Here is a 16,720-nt window from a genome sequence, read left to right as displayed (position 1 = left end):
TTACAGTTGATGAAACTGAAAGAGACAGAAGTTCAGTGACTTGCTCAGGGTCACACAGCTAGTTAAGTGTCTGAGGCTAGATTTGAACTCAGGTTGGGCCCAGTGTTCTATCCACTCTACCACCTGCCTTCCCCATGCAGTTTGGGGAAACAGAAAAGGCACTGAATAGGATTTAATAATCCTCTGTGGGAATGAGATAACACCGTAAGACTATAAAAATGCATTCCAATAAAAAAAAGCACTCGGAGTCTCTATATATTTTCCATTTAGAAAAGCTAACTGTAAAATGAATGACTGGCAACTGACATGGAGAGCAAAAAAGATTTGTTTTCAACTGAGCCAGTTTTGAATGCATCAGTGAACTGCGCGGAGGAGAAGCTGAATAACTATACTTGGTGTGTGTGATAGAACATCCTGAACTGGCTCAATCCTGATTTCTATGAATTAAGTGTTACTGCTCTATTGCTTTGAAATAAAGGCTCCTAAACATATCAAATGCAAAAATAGAAAGACTGTACTGTACTCTTCAAAAATTTGCTTCTTGGCAGGGATAAACATATGTGATGCTTATTCATCTAGAACCACAGAAGTGTGGAAGCACTAAGGCATAGAGTTGCCAACAGTTCCTCTTAAGGAGATACCACTATCCAGACTTTTGGAACTGTTCCAATGCCAAGGTACTGGGCAGGGCAAACCAATGAGCATTGTGTTTATTTTATGCTTCTCACAATTGAGAAAGTAGTTACTAGGAATAAATCTAATGATTAGAAATAAAGCTAATATTTGGACTGGAGGAAGTCTGGTCAGATGTTGTGTCTGAAGGCAAGGCTCCTGTCTCAGGATCTGCAAAAGCCTTTAGTCATCAGGAGTTAGCCCTGAGAATTCCACCAGAATGATGGCAAGTCTGATGATAGATGTCAACATTGACAGCACACCCATTATCATTTTCTTTGTTTTGAAAAATTGCACTCTTTTAAATTGAGGACACTGGGTCTGCTTTTGGAAGCATGTCATTGCATGTTGTACAACAGAGAAATAAGGAAAGGTCTGTAAAGGTCTAATATTTTACCATCCTGTTAATGGACCATCAATTCAACTGCTAACACACTTACAGTATGATGTGATCTTTTCTACATGGCAAGTAAAGTTTCCACCACTTCATGTTGGCTACTACAAATACAATAAATCTATATGAGTCATTTTCCTCTCAAAATGAAAAAAAACACACAAAAAACCACTCAAGTTCAAATTAATTTTTTTCCTAATTTTATCCTTTAATTCCTTTCACACTGGGCCAAATGATTCTTTTCTTGTTATTAATCCAATTCTGGTTATTAGATGGTTAAGCAATGTAATGACTTTAATCTCACAGTAAGTTCAGTCTCCTTCATTCCTTTAATCATATTATTTATTTTTTTCTCTCAGTTCTCTTCAGTTTAACTGTATGTGCCAAAAATAAACTCAGTATTTCAGATCCACTCAAAGCTATATTATCTTGCCTGGGTATTACTTTTAAAAGATTGTTTGGATGAGACTATTTTACTACTCAATTAAATTTTCAGTTTAGGGCAGCGAGGTGGTGCAGTGGGTAGTGTGCCACACCTGGCATCAGGAAGATTTATCTTTCTGAGTTCAAATCTGGCCTCACACATTTATGAGCTATGTTACCCTGGGCAAGTCGCTTAACTCTGTTTGCCTCAGTTTCCTCATCACTAAAATAAGCTGGAGAAGGACATGGCAAACCACTACAGTGGTTTCTTCGCATGAAGAATCAGAGATGACTGAAACAACAAAATAAGATTTTCAGTTTGCCTGATTTCTTTTACTGTATCATCCTTCCCAAAGTTGATCCCCAAAGAGAATTAGAGATAGCATGATTGGATTTGGATTCAGAGCACTTGTGTTCAAAGCTACCTCAGACATTTATTTGCTCATCTCTTCATGTAATGACTCAAGGTAATATTGAATGAGGACAAGGCAGCAATATCATATAAAGAATCCTTGGGGAAAGTTTCATGATGGAGTATGAAGTTAGAGATCATAAATATACTTGAGTGACATATGTTGAATCAGTTTCCTTTGGGTATTAGGCTCAGTAGCAAAGGGAAAGGTTTGTGGTAAGGGAGTATTGCGAACTTAGTTTCCTCATCTAAAAAATTATGAGATTGGACCTCTAAAGTTTCTTTCAGTCCTAAATCTATGATCCTATAACAAACGTCCTTTCCAGCCAAAAATCTGTGATCCTATGTCCTCAACAGAACATCAGGACAAAGACAGAATGAAAGTCCATTACTAAGTCTCCATGACCCCATTCATTTGGGTGATTTTTTTTAAAGCAAATGTATAGCTTCTCCAGTGAATTAGAATCTCTGAGGTGAGTAGCATAGGTGAAAAGTCGATGAAAGCTAAAGAAAAGGCTAGAGAGTATGCAACAACACCTCATAGCGAGGGGTGAAGATACAAGCCCATTCCTTGTTTCAGGATTCTTTTTGAAGGGAATTTATTGGTATTTATCACCACTTAGAAGTAACCACATTGATTTTTTAAAAAAATTTCTGTCGAACTGCATCTACCCCAGGTCTCTTCTATATTGTACAACATTCTGTAGCTGTGTTGCATATTATTTTCTCCAGAATTGGCAATTTGCATTTTTTCATTTGAATTTCCTTCTACTTTTTAGTCTATTAACTGGTTAGTTCTACTTTTCTATTAGCAAAATATACTATAGTCTTTTCATAACCTGAAAGCTTTTCCTGAGCTACTCACACTTTTCTTTAGGTCAACAAAATAGAGGACATAATCTTTATGCCATCCTCTGCAGACATCACACTCTGAAGTAACAGTAAATGTTAGAAAAAGAACACTTAAGGGAAGACTACTACTTTACTACCTGTAGGACATAGTATCTATCTCTCTATCTCTCTATCTTTTGTCCCTATCCCCCAACAATTTGAGTTCTAGAAATATAAGTGGGAAAGATATAATGACTTCTCCCCCTCCCCACCTTTTTGGGAGGTAATCAGAATTAAGTGACTTGCTCAGGGTTACACAACTATTAAGTGTTTGAGTCAAATTTGAATTCTGGTCCTGACTACAGGACCTACAGGTCTATCTATTGTGCCACCTAGTTGCTCTGACTTAGCTCTTAAAGAACTATGTATTTGAGCATAGATTTCCCTATTCTAATTAACCTAATGTCTTCTGTTTTGCCCATTCATTTTCTTGTTGAGATTGGAAACTGAAGTGCAATTACAAAAAGAGGAAAAAAGACAGTTGTCTCACTGTCCCATGGGATAGGGAGTGGGAACATCTAAATGATTACCTTCCTACCCTGATGAATCATGGAGATGATGGTGTCACAGCACCAATACAAGGTTGCTATTGTAACCCTCACATCAACGATAGTGCTAAAATAGTATTATCACTTCCTGCACTCCACCTCAGTCACTTAGTCTAAACCAACTCAGCACACCTTTATACTTCCTCAGTCCAAGGAAAGCCAGGATGCAAAACGCCCTGTGAAATGTAATTTCTTTAGGGTTGCAGTAGTATTTTAAGTAAGAGGTTTAAAAAAGTGTGACAGGCCGAAGGAGCAGTCAGAAGCAATTATAAGCTGAGTGTTCATAAAGGAATTCAAATAAAAATCCTGGTAAATGTTACTGTGGTTTTATAAAATGAAGACTGATGCTGTGTGCACATCTCATTTGTGAGGTTTGCTCTGCTGCTCAGCAGTGGTAATCAGATAGGATTGCCAAAATACTAAAGCTTATTAGCTAAGATAGTATTTTTCCCTTAAGGTTCTATTTTTATTTCCTTTCCAGGCATTTAAACACAAGTCCACTGTCACAGTCTATCCACAGGTGTCACTTTCCAATAAACTCAATGGTTGGAATTTTTTAAACTTAGAGAATTTACGGAGAAGGGAATTGAGTTCTTTTGCATACTTCGGAGCTCAAGCTGAAGGGGAGAACCTAGTTTCAGCACAGTCTTATAAAATGTTACAACAACAATAATAATAACAATAATAATAGCTAACATTTATATACATGCCAGGTACTGTGCTAAATGTTTTACAAATATCTCATTTGTTCCTCATAACAACCCTGGAAGGTATGTACTATTATTACACCAATTTTACCGTTGAAGAAACTGATGTGAACAGAGGTTACGTGACTTGCCCAAGGTCACATAGCTGGTTAGTGTCTGAGGTCAAATTTGAATGCAGATCTTCCTGACTCCAGGCTCAACTTTCTGTCCATTGTGCCACCTAAAAGGAAACATGGGTAGATAGCCCTTCTAGTCTGTACTACCCAATTTAGTATCAACTGTCAAATGTGTTTTTTTATTTTTTATTTTCTTAGCCATGAGACTTATTATCACCAACCACATCATAAAATTTTGCTTAGGCCAAAGTACATGTCTTAGACATCTTTTCTCTTTACCCCTACTCCTTATCACTGACCTCATTTCTCCCACTCACACACCAAATACAGACTGGCTTCTAAGTCACGCTACAATACCAGTATGCCATCTTAGTACACAAAAGTGTCAATTGATTGGAGGACTTTAAATGTGGAAATGTATTTCTGATTTTTATAGAGGTTCACAGAAATAAGTAACTTGCTTTATGGCCAAAAGGACTGGAATACATTAATCTTGTAGCATTAGGAATGTCTGTATGTCTGTTTTGAAGGAGCAACAGAAATCTATTTGAATGTTGTTCAGTCATTTCAATCATCTCCAACTCTATGTGATCTTATTTGGGGTTTTCTTGGCAAGGATACTGGAGTGGTTTGCCATTTCTTTCTCCAGCTGATTTTACAGATGAGGAAATTGAGGCAGACATGGTTAAGTGACTTGCCCAGGATCACACAGCTAATAAGTGTTTGAGGCCAGATCTGAACTCATAGCAGGATGTAGAGTGGTGATGAAATTACTAAAGATTTTCATTTCTCCTGTAATAATGTTCCAACTATTTAATGAAAAAACAGATGAATTCAAATAAGACATTCCATAAAAGAGTAAATAATTGAGCCAGAAATGACCATGTTGATCATTTACTGTACAGACGATGAGATACTTCACTATTGTTCTCAATCACTTTAAAGTTATTTGTGCTTTCCTGTGCCAGACATCTCCCACCCTTGAAAAGATGTAGAGATAATTCCTGGTCTATGTTCTCTTCTGAAGAGTAGTAGAGAATTATTCATACTATGTGCTAATTTCTCCACTAGTTTGTGTGAGAGATACAGAGAAAGTATAACATATATCAGATTCTCCTCTCAAGGAGTTTGCAGTTGAATTGCACAAACACAACTAACAGAAAACAAAGAGTCAATGTGGATTTATTAAGCATTACTATGTGTCAAGCAAAATACAAGACACAATATCAGGGATAAGCAAAACTGGCATATAAAATGACTTGTAGTGATGCAGTTAGAGAGAGACAAAATTTTGGAGCAGGCATATGAGTGTGTCTTTGGCACTTATCCCCTCCCATCAGTACCCTTTTCTTCAACATGGTGTCTTGCCTCACTCTCTTGGCTCCCATAGGTCCTTACCGAATTTATAAAGAGTACAGCTAATGGATGGGAATAGTTCACTCTGTTGCTCTGTAAGGTTGCTCTATTGCCCTGAATACTATTCTTGGGGGCATGCTCTCCTATTATGTCCCTAACTATTCATGTGTCGGTCTATCAAGTTGCCCTCATTCCATAGCTTGGAGATATGATATGTGGCCTGTATGCTCTCTTCCCTTCCATATTTGAGAACTGGAGAAGGTGGGTTAATGTCTGTCTGGTAAATCAAGGGGCCTTCATAAACTAGAACCCAGTATTTCAAAAGAACTGGTAAATGAGACAGTGTGTGTTACTGTCAATACCTTTGAAAAACTATGGAGAGTGAGATCATTGCCTTAGGACTTAAGAAGGGCAAATGCTGTACTGATTTTTTAAAACAGAGAAGATAATGGATTTTGTAAACTCTAGGTTAGTAAGCCTGATGTTAATCCTTGGCAAACTTCTAGAACATATTATTAAGGGATGGTTTCTAGGCATTTGCAATGGGAAATGGTGATTCCAAAGAGCCAACCCATCTTTGTCAAAATGCTGAAATTTAATAGGAATATGGAAATGCCAAGATATGGGTCCAGAAATTGGCTTCACAAATACAAGATAGGAATGGTTTGACTTGACAGCAGTTTGTATGAAAAAGATAAATGGGATTTGGCCTACTATAAGCTCAACATGAGTCAGCATGGATCATGGCAACCAGAAAAGTTAACGCAATCTTAGGCTACATCAAGAGAGCCTATAACAGAAGATCTGCTAAAGGAACTGGGGCTGTTTAGTTACTCCTACTTGGGGTGGGGTGGGACCTGATTCCTGTTGTCGAATGGTTAAAGGGCTGTCATATAGAAGGGAGATTAGATTCATGCTGCTTAGTTCCAGATAGTAGATCTGGGAGTAGTGGGTGGGAGTTGCAGAAGTAGATTTCAGTTTCTATGGAGGGATCATAGGATCATATATTTAAAGCTAGAAAGGAGCATAGAGGCCACCAAAGCCAATATCCTTGTTTTGCAGAGGAAGAAATTGAGCCACATAGAGGCTAAAGGACTTGCTTACTATCACTTAGCCAGTTGGGCTGAGGTGGGATTTTAATCTAGGTCTTCTTAACTCCAAGTCCAGTGCCCTCATGACTACATCCTGCTATATCCTTAAAAAAAAAAAAAACATAGGAAGGGATCTCAGAGACCTTCCAATCCAATGCCTTCAAGTTTAAGTGATTGCTTTGCCTAAGGTCATACAGGTAGGAAATGTTAGAGGCAGGGTTTGAACCCAGACCCTCTGACCACAGAGTCAATGGTCTTTCCATTTATACCAAAAAGGCAGGTAAAAAAAAATTACAAAGAAGTAGCATTACTTAAAAATGGCATGGGTTCTTTGGGGAGGCAGTGGGTTCCCTCATCACTTATTTTTAAGCAGAGGTTGGAGAACCGCTTGTCTAGGGAACCATAGAGGAGATTCCTGTTTTAGTGTGAGTAGATGAGATAAGCTTTGGTGCAGCTAGGTGGCGCAATGGATAGAGCACCGGCCCTGGATTCTGGAGGACCTGAGTTCAAATCCGGCCTCAGACACGTAACACTTTCTAGTACTGTGACCCTGGGCAAGTCACTTAACCCCATTGGCTAACCAAATTAAAAACAAAACAACAATAACAACAGCAAAATACTCCTTTTAAAAAAAAAGATGAGATAAGCTTCTGAGGTCATTCTAGTTCTGAGATTCTGTGATTCCACACTACCCCTAAAAGGTTCTGAACTTGATAGTATAAAATGAGGACATGTTAAGTTTTGCAGTAGAGATAAAAGGGTGATATAAGTTCAGAGAAGGACAGTGAGGATTCACAAGGACTACAGTAGCCAGTCTTCCTTTATAGAGGAAGACAACTTGAAGTGGGCCTTGAAGCAGGATTATGATTTGGATCAATAGTGCCCAATGTCGAAGTCATTGTCAGGTGTTTTAGATTCAGCCTCTATAACATCTTCCACTGTGACCTCTTCTCTTTACTCATGCTACCAACACCCAAGTTTATGCTCTTGTTATTTTATCATTACAATACTTGGATTAGTGTAATAGCTCTTAAATTGTTCTCCTTCCCTTCAGGCCCTCCTTTGTCCAATCTATCTTTCACAGATGCCAAAAGAAATTTTCTAAAGCATGGGTTGGACTGGGCCATTACCCTGATAAGAAACTTTCATCATATCACTATTGCCTGTAGGATGGAGAGCAAACCCATTAGCTTGGCATTTAGGGCCTTACACAAGTTGGATCCAGTCTAGACTTTTAGCCTTTTCATGTTATTCCTCTTTACATATTCTATATGTCCTGGTCAGACTGGACTATTAGCTGGTCCCTAAACTCTGCTTTTCATTTTCTACTGTCATGAATTTGCATAGGATAATCTTTCATGCCCAGCACTCCAATGAATTTTCTGTGATTTTTGACCCCAGATGGCACATAATGGGAAGACGTATCACTATAATATAAATATTACAAGTACATACATGTAATATGCTATTGTCTGTGAATAATAAATTTTCCTCAAGGCAGTCAGGGTTTAAGTGACTTGCCCAGGGTCACATAACTAGTAAGTGTCAAGTGTCTGATGCCAGATTTGAACTCAGGTCCTCCTGACTCCAGGGCTAGTACTCTATCCACTGTGCCACCTAGCTGCCTCAATAGCTGTGAGAAAATATGGTACCAGTATCATATACTCTACTCATCAACTTGTTATTCTCTATACATGACATTCTATCTCCTCTCTCTGTACCTTTGCATGGGCTGGTCCTCATGCCTAGAATGCTCACTTTTGTCTCTAGAAATCCCTAGCTTTCTTCATGGTCCAGATCATGCCACCTTCCACTCAGGGCCTCTTCTGGTCCTCTCAATTGTTAATGCCCTCCTTCCAAAATTACTTTGTGTTAACTTTGTATGTATTTTCTATTTACTTATCTGTATCTGTGCTTTGCCCAATTAGAATTTAGGCATCTTGAGGGCAGGGGTTGTTTCATTTGTTTTTCTCTTTGTATTCCTAGTGCCTAACCCAGTGCCTGGCGCATAGGAGGCCCTTGTTAAATATGAAATGAATGAATGAAATGCTATTTTCCAGATTCCAAATCCTCATCCAATTCTCAGCTAAGGCATCATCTCCTCTGATGCTTGCCTGCTATTTGCATTCCTTTCCTCATCAAATTTTCCTAGAACACTTTGTCTGATCTCTCTTTTGTCCCTTCACTCTCCACAATATATCATACTTTTCTGTGTACCTGTGGTATCCTCAGAACACGTAAACATCTTCAGAGGAGGGAATGTTCTCTTTTGTCTTTGTTTTAGGCTCTGGGAGTATGAAGTGGGTTGAGATGGATTGTAATTGAGGGATTTAGCTTTAATGGAATAGAAAATAAGGTTTTTGAGTAATAGAGTGGCATGATGAAAGTAGTGATTAAGAAAGATTAAAATGGTGGTAGCATGTTGAATAGATTAGAAGAGAATAACCCAGAGTCAAGGAGAGTAGCTGGAAGGTTCTTGTTAAAACAATCCAGACACATGGTGGTGAGGATCTTGAATTAAGGTGGTAACAGTTAGACTGAAAAGAAAAGAATTAATGTTAAGAATAAATTGAATTTATGTACTACTTCTAGGTTTACAAAGAAAGAAAAGTTTTATAGGAAGAATGGTCAAGGCTTGATGACAGCCAGATCTATGATATGGATAGATGATAATCTTTTTTTTTTTTGGCTAGGCAATGGAGTTAAGTGACTTACCCAGGATCACACAGTTAGTAAGTGTCAAGTGTCTGAGGCTACATTTGAACTCAAGTCCTCCTAACTCCAAGGCTGGTGCTCTATCCACTGCTCCACCTAGCTGCCCCTTAGATAATTATCTTTCACATGCATGGAAATCAATCCATCAACAAACATTATATTAAGCACTCATGATGTGTAGGAATTAGGGATACAGAGAAAAAAATGTAGTAGTTCCTGCCCTCAAGGAACTTACATTCTACAATATGTACATAAAAATATTAGTTTGGAGAAGTAGGTTGGAATCAAGTTGTAAAGACCTTTAAAAGGTGTAAACAGAGGAGCTTATCTTTGGTCCTAGAGGCAAGAAAGAGACACTGGAATCTGCTAAGTAAGGGAGAGACATGATCAGATGTGTAACTTTAGGAAAATGACTTTAGTAACTTAGCGGAGGACACATTCGAGAGAGGAGAGTCATGAGGCAAGGAAATAAATGCAGAGGCTCTTGCAAAAGTCCAGGTTAGAGGGGATTGAACTAGGGTAGTATCTGTTTGAGCAGAAAGATGTTCTGGAAGTAGAAAGACACAATTTGGCAACTGACTGAATATGAGGGATAAGTAAGTCTCTCTGAATATGTCTTTGCTTGGTAAAGCATTCAAAATCTGTAAGATTATACTTTAATAGCATACAAGAAGCACTACAAATATTATACATCATTAATCATGGAATCAATATATATTTCAGAATGTGTTTTATTGTCATTTGGAAACATGTCTCGTTAAGGATAACACTTCCTTTGCTGAATGTAATGCTGTTCTGTTCTTCAGAATGGAAGAAGGAAATAATTTAATTACACTTACATTGAACTCCAGCACGATCCCGAGGCAATCAACCGTCAATGACACTAGTGTGGCCATAGTAATGATGACTGTTGTCACCAAAACATGGGAAATTTGTGAAAGGTTCCCACCAAAGAAAACATTGGCAATTACCTGTCAAAAAAGATAAGATTTAGAAAATTGAGTGTCCATTTCATGTTTATGTATTTTTTTCTTTATACACAGTTTTTTGACACATCAGTCACTTCCTAACAAACAATGCTTTCATGTAATACTTTCCCAGAAAAAAACATTAATTGTAAGCAACTGCTGGATAGGATATTTTTAGTACTATACTACTAGACAATATATACCAACATTATGTATGTATATATACGTATATGAATGCACACGCCCATATTTAAAACCTTTAAAGTCAAAAACAAAACTTAATACTAATGTCTCTATTCTTTCCAAAACACACCCTTGACATGATCAGTAATGCTAATTATCACATTTTGTGCTCTGGAAATAAAACATTGCAGACAAACAGACAATTGAATACCAGCATTAGGATAAGATATAAACTATACTTGTGATGGAAAAGTCCTTAAGGACCTATCTTATTCCTTTTCCCTGAATACATAGAGGTCACAGCTAAAATAAACTAGACAGATGGCTGTTTATTTGAAAGGTTTCTAAGGAAGGAGATTTCACAACTTTGCTCAGTGAGCCATTGCTGCTTTGTTTTCATCTAAATTCCCTCTTGCAGTTAAAGTCTGTTTTCTCTTGTCCTTTTCTCAGTGAGGATAGAGAGGAATCAATCATTATTCTTTAGAGAATAATCAACTCAATCAACAAGCATTTATTGATCACTTACTATTTATGCCACACTGTGTTAGACACTGTTGGGAATAGATGTATTAAGTATGAAATCCTTGCTCTTAAGAGCTTGCAATCAATCTTGGAAAATAAAACAAACAGTACGAAACTAACATTAAAGTACTAACATCATTAGCACAGTGCCTGTCTGTAGGAGGCACTTAATAAATGCTATTTCACTGACTGACTCTCTGGTACTGACTCAGGATACTAGGAATTCATGGATAGAGTTTACAGAATACCATAATTTACAATTGCAAGCAAACCTTTGAAGTAACCTAGTCTCTTATTGTACAGAAATACTCTATCAGCAAGTGCTTATAGAGACCCTTCTTGAATACTTTAAGTGACAGAGAGCTTACTACCTAGTAATACTGTGTGAACTGGAGTAGTCACAAAAGCCTTTGTGGAGAAGGTTGAACTTGAGCTCATATTTGAAATGAATGGGCTTCTGTGTTGTTGGAAGGCATTCCAGTAAGGTAAGAAGAGCATGAACAAAGTCTTGGAGTCATGAATGACCGTGCTATATGTACAATGGATACAGGATACAAAAAAAGGTTGGTGAATGTACTGGGAGAAAGCTGGATCCTAAAACTAGTCAATTCCCATGGCTGGAAGGCATCATCTAGTCAGATGACCATTTAGATCCAAAATCATTGGAGATCTTGATCTAAATATCATTAATCTAGATTGTCAGAGTCATCTAGTCCAAGCTCCTTACTTTACAGATAAGGACATATTTTTGGAACTCCTTAGGCTTTCGTTTAATGCCCATCCCAATCTGACCACTATCTACCTTTTTGAGCCATATTTCCCATTACTGTCCTTCATGTAGTCAGTGCTTCAGCCACACTGGCCTACTAATTATTCTTCTAACCTTATCTATTTATGCTTTTACATAGGCTTTCCCTTATTCTTCAAATGTGCCCCCTCCATACTTGTGCTTCTCAGAATTCTTAGTTTCGTTCAACGTCAGGTAGTGTGACCTTTCCATGAAGCTTTCCTTGGTACTCCTACTTGCTAGTATGCTTTCCCTCCTCAAATTGGCTTGTATTCATCTTTGTTTGCCTTTCGTAACCCACTCAGTAGCACGTAAAGTTCTACGGGGTTGGGACTGTTTCATTTTTTTCTTTGTATGTCCAGGGCCCAGCACAGTGTTTCATGGAAGGTACATAATAAATTATTGTTGAATTGAATACATAAAGAATGACAATGGTGGAAAAGTTGAATTGGTATTAGATTGTAGAATGCTTGAAAGAAGCCAATAATTTTTCCTGTGTTTTCTAGGTAAGTCATTTCTCCCAAATGATATATTGTAGCATGGTCTCATGGATAAAAGGCCTTGAAATCAAGCTCAAGTCCTACCTATGATGCTTGTTGACTAAATAACTCCAGGAAAATCACAATCTCTCAGTGATCCAGGCAATTGCTTAGGGCTCTAAGTTGTTTATGGGTTTCCAACTTGTACCAGTAGACAGTTTCCACAACGTGAGTCCCCCAAGTAGATGAAGTCATTGGCCTGTTCTGAACCAAACCAAACAAAAAACCTACATAATGCCTTAAGCGAATTAAAACATACATCCCTGGAAGGCCTTTAAGGAATAATTATACTGACAGGAAGTTCAAAACTGTAACAGTGGTAAAGGAGTTATTTTAGGGCTCATGGATATTTTGGCAATGCTCAAATAATACCCTGTATGCTCTCTACTCTGCCTCTGAATAATCCTTGTTGATCTTATACCACATGGTGTGTGTGTGTGCGTGTGTGTGTGTGTGTATCTGTATTTGCTTGCGTATGCATGGAAGCAAGAATAAAAAGAAAGAGGAAAGGTGAGGGAGAAATAAATGAAGATATCTTTTATTTAATTACTATTCCCATAGCAAAGTTTTTAATTTTATTACTTTTCCAGGTCATGGCACTTGGAAACACACACACACACACACACACACACACACACACACACACACACACACAAACAATGACAAATGTTCAGTTCTAAGTACTGAAAGATGCAAATTTGAAGGTGGAGTGATTTTTGAACAATTAATGCTTAGCACCCACAATTAAACAAGGTGTGCACATTGCATCAGTTCTGATCTAAAAACCAGATTTGGACTTGAGATAAGGTTGGAGAAAAATTAAAACAGAAGATTCAAAATCAACCTTTAGCTCTTTCTTCTTCTATCACAGAAACAAGAAGCCACACTTAAGCCTCGGAGTTGCAGTATTCACAACCTCACAAAAAACCCCACTAATTAGTATATATAAAGAATGAAATCTGTGAATTAGTCTAGTTATTTTGGAAACCAATTCAGCATGACATACAAAAAGTCCCTAAAATGTGCATACCCATTGATCCAGTGATATATCTCATAGGCCTAAATCCCAAAGAGATCAAAGAAAGAGGAAAAGGATCTATGTATATAAAAAATGTTTAGGATAGCTCTTTTTCTAAAGGCACAGAATTGAAAACGAAGTAAGAGAGTTCCCATCATCTGGGGAATGGTTATACAAATTAGTGTATGAATGCTGTAAAAAAATGATGAAAAGGATGGGTTCAGAGAAGCCTGGAAAATTTGTATAAACTCATGCAAAGTGAAGTAATAATAACCAGGAGACCAAATACATAATAACAATAATATTGTAAAGACAGACGACTTTGAAAGACGATATCCGATCAATGCAATGACTAACCACAATTCTGGAAGATCTATGATACCCACCTCCCAGAAGGAGATGAGATAGACATAGGATAAAGAATGAGATAACCATTTTTGGACATTGACAATGGAGATATTTGCTTTGCTTGACCATGCCTTTTGTTACAAGTATTTTCTTTTTCTTTTAAGATAGCTGTGAAGAGTGAGAAGGAGAGAATGCTTAATTGGAAAATGAAATGAAGCAAAAAGAGAGTAAGGAGTGTTTTCAATTATATATTCAAGACGTCCCTGGCCCGTGACTGGCACTAGGTAGGTGTCCGTCTGAGAAGCAGGATGATATAGTGGACAGAGGGTCATACCTGACTCTCAAGGTATGTCTCTTGAACATATGAGACCCTGGGAAACTTGCCAATCTACACAGTTTGGGGGAATTTCCATGCCTAGAATCACCTCTTTTAAAGATAAACTTACAGGTCTGGACCAAACCTCTCTACCCTTCCTCCCCCCCGCCAAATATCTTCTTGCCTTTTAGAGCATGTTAAGTTGAAGGTTCTGTTTAAGTTTCAGGCTGTTCATTTAATATATTAAACCTATTCACCCTAGACTGTGTAAATAATCTCTAGGACTAGGCTTCTAAGTCTAGGGGCCTTCCCAGTGTGACTTCTGAACTATTTAAATTTAAAATTTAAAATATTAAACTACAAATGGATGCAAAAGGATTTTTAATGGACTGCATGATGGAACAACTGAAAGCCACATTTTCTCACTTTGGTACGGCAAGAATCAAAACACTTCCTTTACTCTCTAGCACCCCCTCATCTTAATATAGATCTCCCTTGATTTCACAAATCCAGTTGGATGGGATTTCGCAGTGGTTGCCATCAGAGGTTAAAGAAGGAGATATCAATGAAATGTAAATGTACATGCATTCTTGTGGGGGCAAAGCTAAAGATATAAAATTGAAATGTAGGGATTAAAGGAAAAACAAAATATTTCTCTGTGTGTGTGTGTGTGTGTGTATGATATATATATATGTATGTATGTATGTATATATATATGTATATATACACATATATATAAACTAATTCTACTGAGGGGAAATATATCCCATGTTACTTCTGTGCTTAAATAGAGTTGACTGTGGGGAAAAAAAATTTAAGTAGCAAAAGTCATGAAAAAAAGTTTGGATATGGGTTTTGTTTTTTAAAGTTCGGTTTGGCTGTACCAAATGCCAGGAAAAACCATGGAATGCACTTATATAAATATTTGACCTTATGTTAAGATAAACTCAAGCCTAACCATGATTTACAAATTCTGTCTGTTAAAGTTTCTCATAAACCTCTGAATGGGCAGCAGTACTGGACGGGTAGCGGAGTGAGCATTGCTCTGGGAGTCAGAGTGTCAAGTCTAGTTCCAATCCTGTTACTAATTAGCTAGTAAAAAGCTATTTAATCTTTCACTCTTCAGTATCTTCCTCTATGAAATGATAGAGGTGGCTCAGATGATATTTAAGGTCCCTTTCAGCTTTAGAATTCAGCTCAAGAATGAAAACTTTTCTTTAAATCCTGCTGCTGAGTAGTTAAAAGGAAATATAATGAGTGGTAGAACCTGTCTTGAATAGATATGTTTACAAAAAAACTATTCTAATATCAAGTCAAGAAAGAAACAACATGTGCAAAACCTATACTTGGAAAATGAATTGCAAATGCTCACCTCTCTGGTCACGAAACATTCAATTGGATAAGTCAAAATGACAGTGATTCCGTAACAAAATCTTCCAAAGTTAACTAGGTCATCATTTCTGCAATAATTTTCAAACAAATCTCCTGGGGAATAACATAAAATTGAAGTATTTAATAACTCAATAAACCTGAGAAGATTTGGATGAACTGATACAGAATGAAATGAGCAGAATCAGAAGAACAAATTATTCTAAAACATCAATATTGTAATAAATGAACAATTTTGGAAGACTTAAGAATTCTGATACAGTGATCAACATGATTCTAGAGGACTGGTGATTAAGAATAATGCCCACTTCATGACAGAGAAATGACAAGGATGAGACATGCATTTTTGGACAAGGTCAACGTGGGAATTTGTTTTGTTTGACGATGCTTATCGTGATACAAACGTTTTAAAATTTTTTCTCCCAGGGGTTTAGGGCAGGCAGAAGGTAGGAAAATGCCTGATAATTGAAAAATTAAAAATATTAGTGATAGCTAGTTATCGGGGGGATAGCCTTTTCTTGTTCTTACCTCTTATTTTTGGTGGCCTAACTACAAATTACTTTTGAAAGCTGTCTTGGAAGTGTTTCTGCCTGCTTGCAATATTTTTCTTTTTCTTTTTTTTCAATATTTTTCCTTTGACTTAGGAGCTCTGGATTTGGGGAGCTCTAGGTTTTGACCATGACATTCCTTAAAGTTTTCATTTTGGGTCTTCTTTTAGGAGGTGATTGGTGGGTTGTCTGATCAATGCAATGACCCACTGTGACTTCAGAAGTCCAGTGATAAAGAATGCTACTCACTTCCTAACAGAGAGATGACAGATTAAACATGCAGCATGAGAAACATTTATGGTCAATATGAGAATTTGTTTTGCCGGAGTAGGCCTATTTGTTACAAGGGTTGTTTCTTTTTTCCTGGGGGGAGGAAAGAAAATAAATATTTGTTAATTGAAAATAAAATTTAATTTAAAAAGAGGGAAAAAAACTATATTGGAAAACTGGAATTAGCTTAACAAAATATCCTCATGCTCATTGTGTCTGATTATTCAATTAATAATAGAAAGAAAAATTTCTGGTTAAAATAAACAAGTTTTCTTTTGAAGTGTTATTCTCAGAACAAGGACAGTTCCCAAAGGAAGTAGAGAGACGGACATCTGGAGATGTGCATTTCCTGAATAGTACATTACAAGATCTAAGCATAGTCTCTGTACCATGGGGAGGAATTTCAGACATTATCCTTCTTGGCATTTAGGAGCTCTTGGTCCATTTATTGTTAACAGAAAAAAATTAGATGCAAGCTTCCATAGACAACATTATAGGGAATCAGGA

The 16,720-nt window shown here is 37.2% G+C and overlaps 1 protein-coding gene across 3 annotated transcripts in view; it reads right to left on the bottom strand.

Moving 5' to 3' along the window:
- Positions 1 to 16,720, bottom strand: part of SLC38A11 (solute carrier family 38 member 11) — a 70,794-nt gene that overhangs the window by 3,492 nt on the left and 50,582 nt on the right. For all 3 annotated transcript variants that reach the window (XM_027866081.1, XM_027866080.1, XM_027866082.1), the window contains 2 exons: positions 15,379 to 15,491; positions 10,165 to 10,296 (listed from right to left, as the gene is read on the bottom strand). In XM_027866081.1, the coding sequence (XP_027721882.1) occupies positions 10,165 to 10,296; positions 15,379 to 15,491 (245 nt within the window). The remainder of the gene's footprint in view (positions 1 to 10,164; positions 10,297 to 15,378; positions 15,492 to 16,720) is intronic.

The sequence above is a fragment of the Vombatus ursinus genome, unplaced genomic scaffold (assembly GCF_900497805.2).
Source record: "Vombatus ursinus unplaced genomic scaffold, bare-nosed wombat genome assembly UNPS02014779.1, whole genome shotgun sequence".
In the NCBI taxonomy this organism is placed as follows: domain Eukaryota; kingdom Metazoa; phylum Chordata; class Mammalia; order Diprotodontia; family Vombatidae; genus Vombatus; species Vombatus ursinus.
The sequence above is the reverse complement of the archived record's forward strand: the minus strand, read 5'-3'. Positions and strand labels throughout refer to the sequence as shown.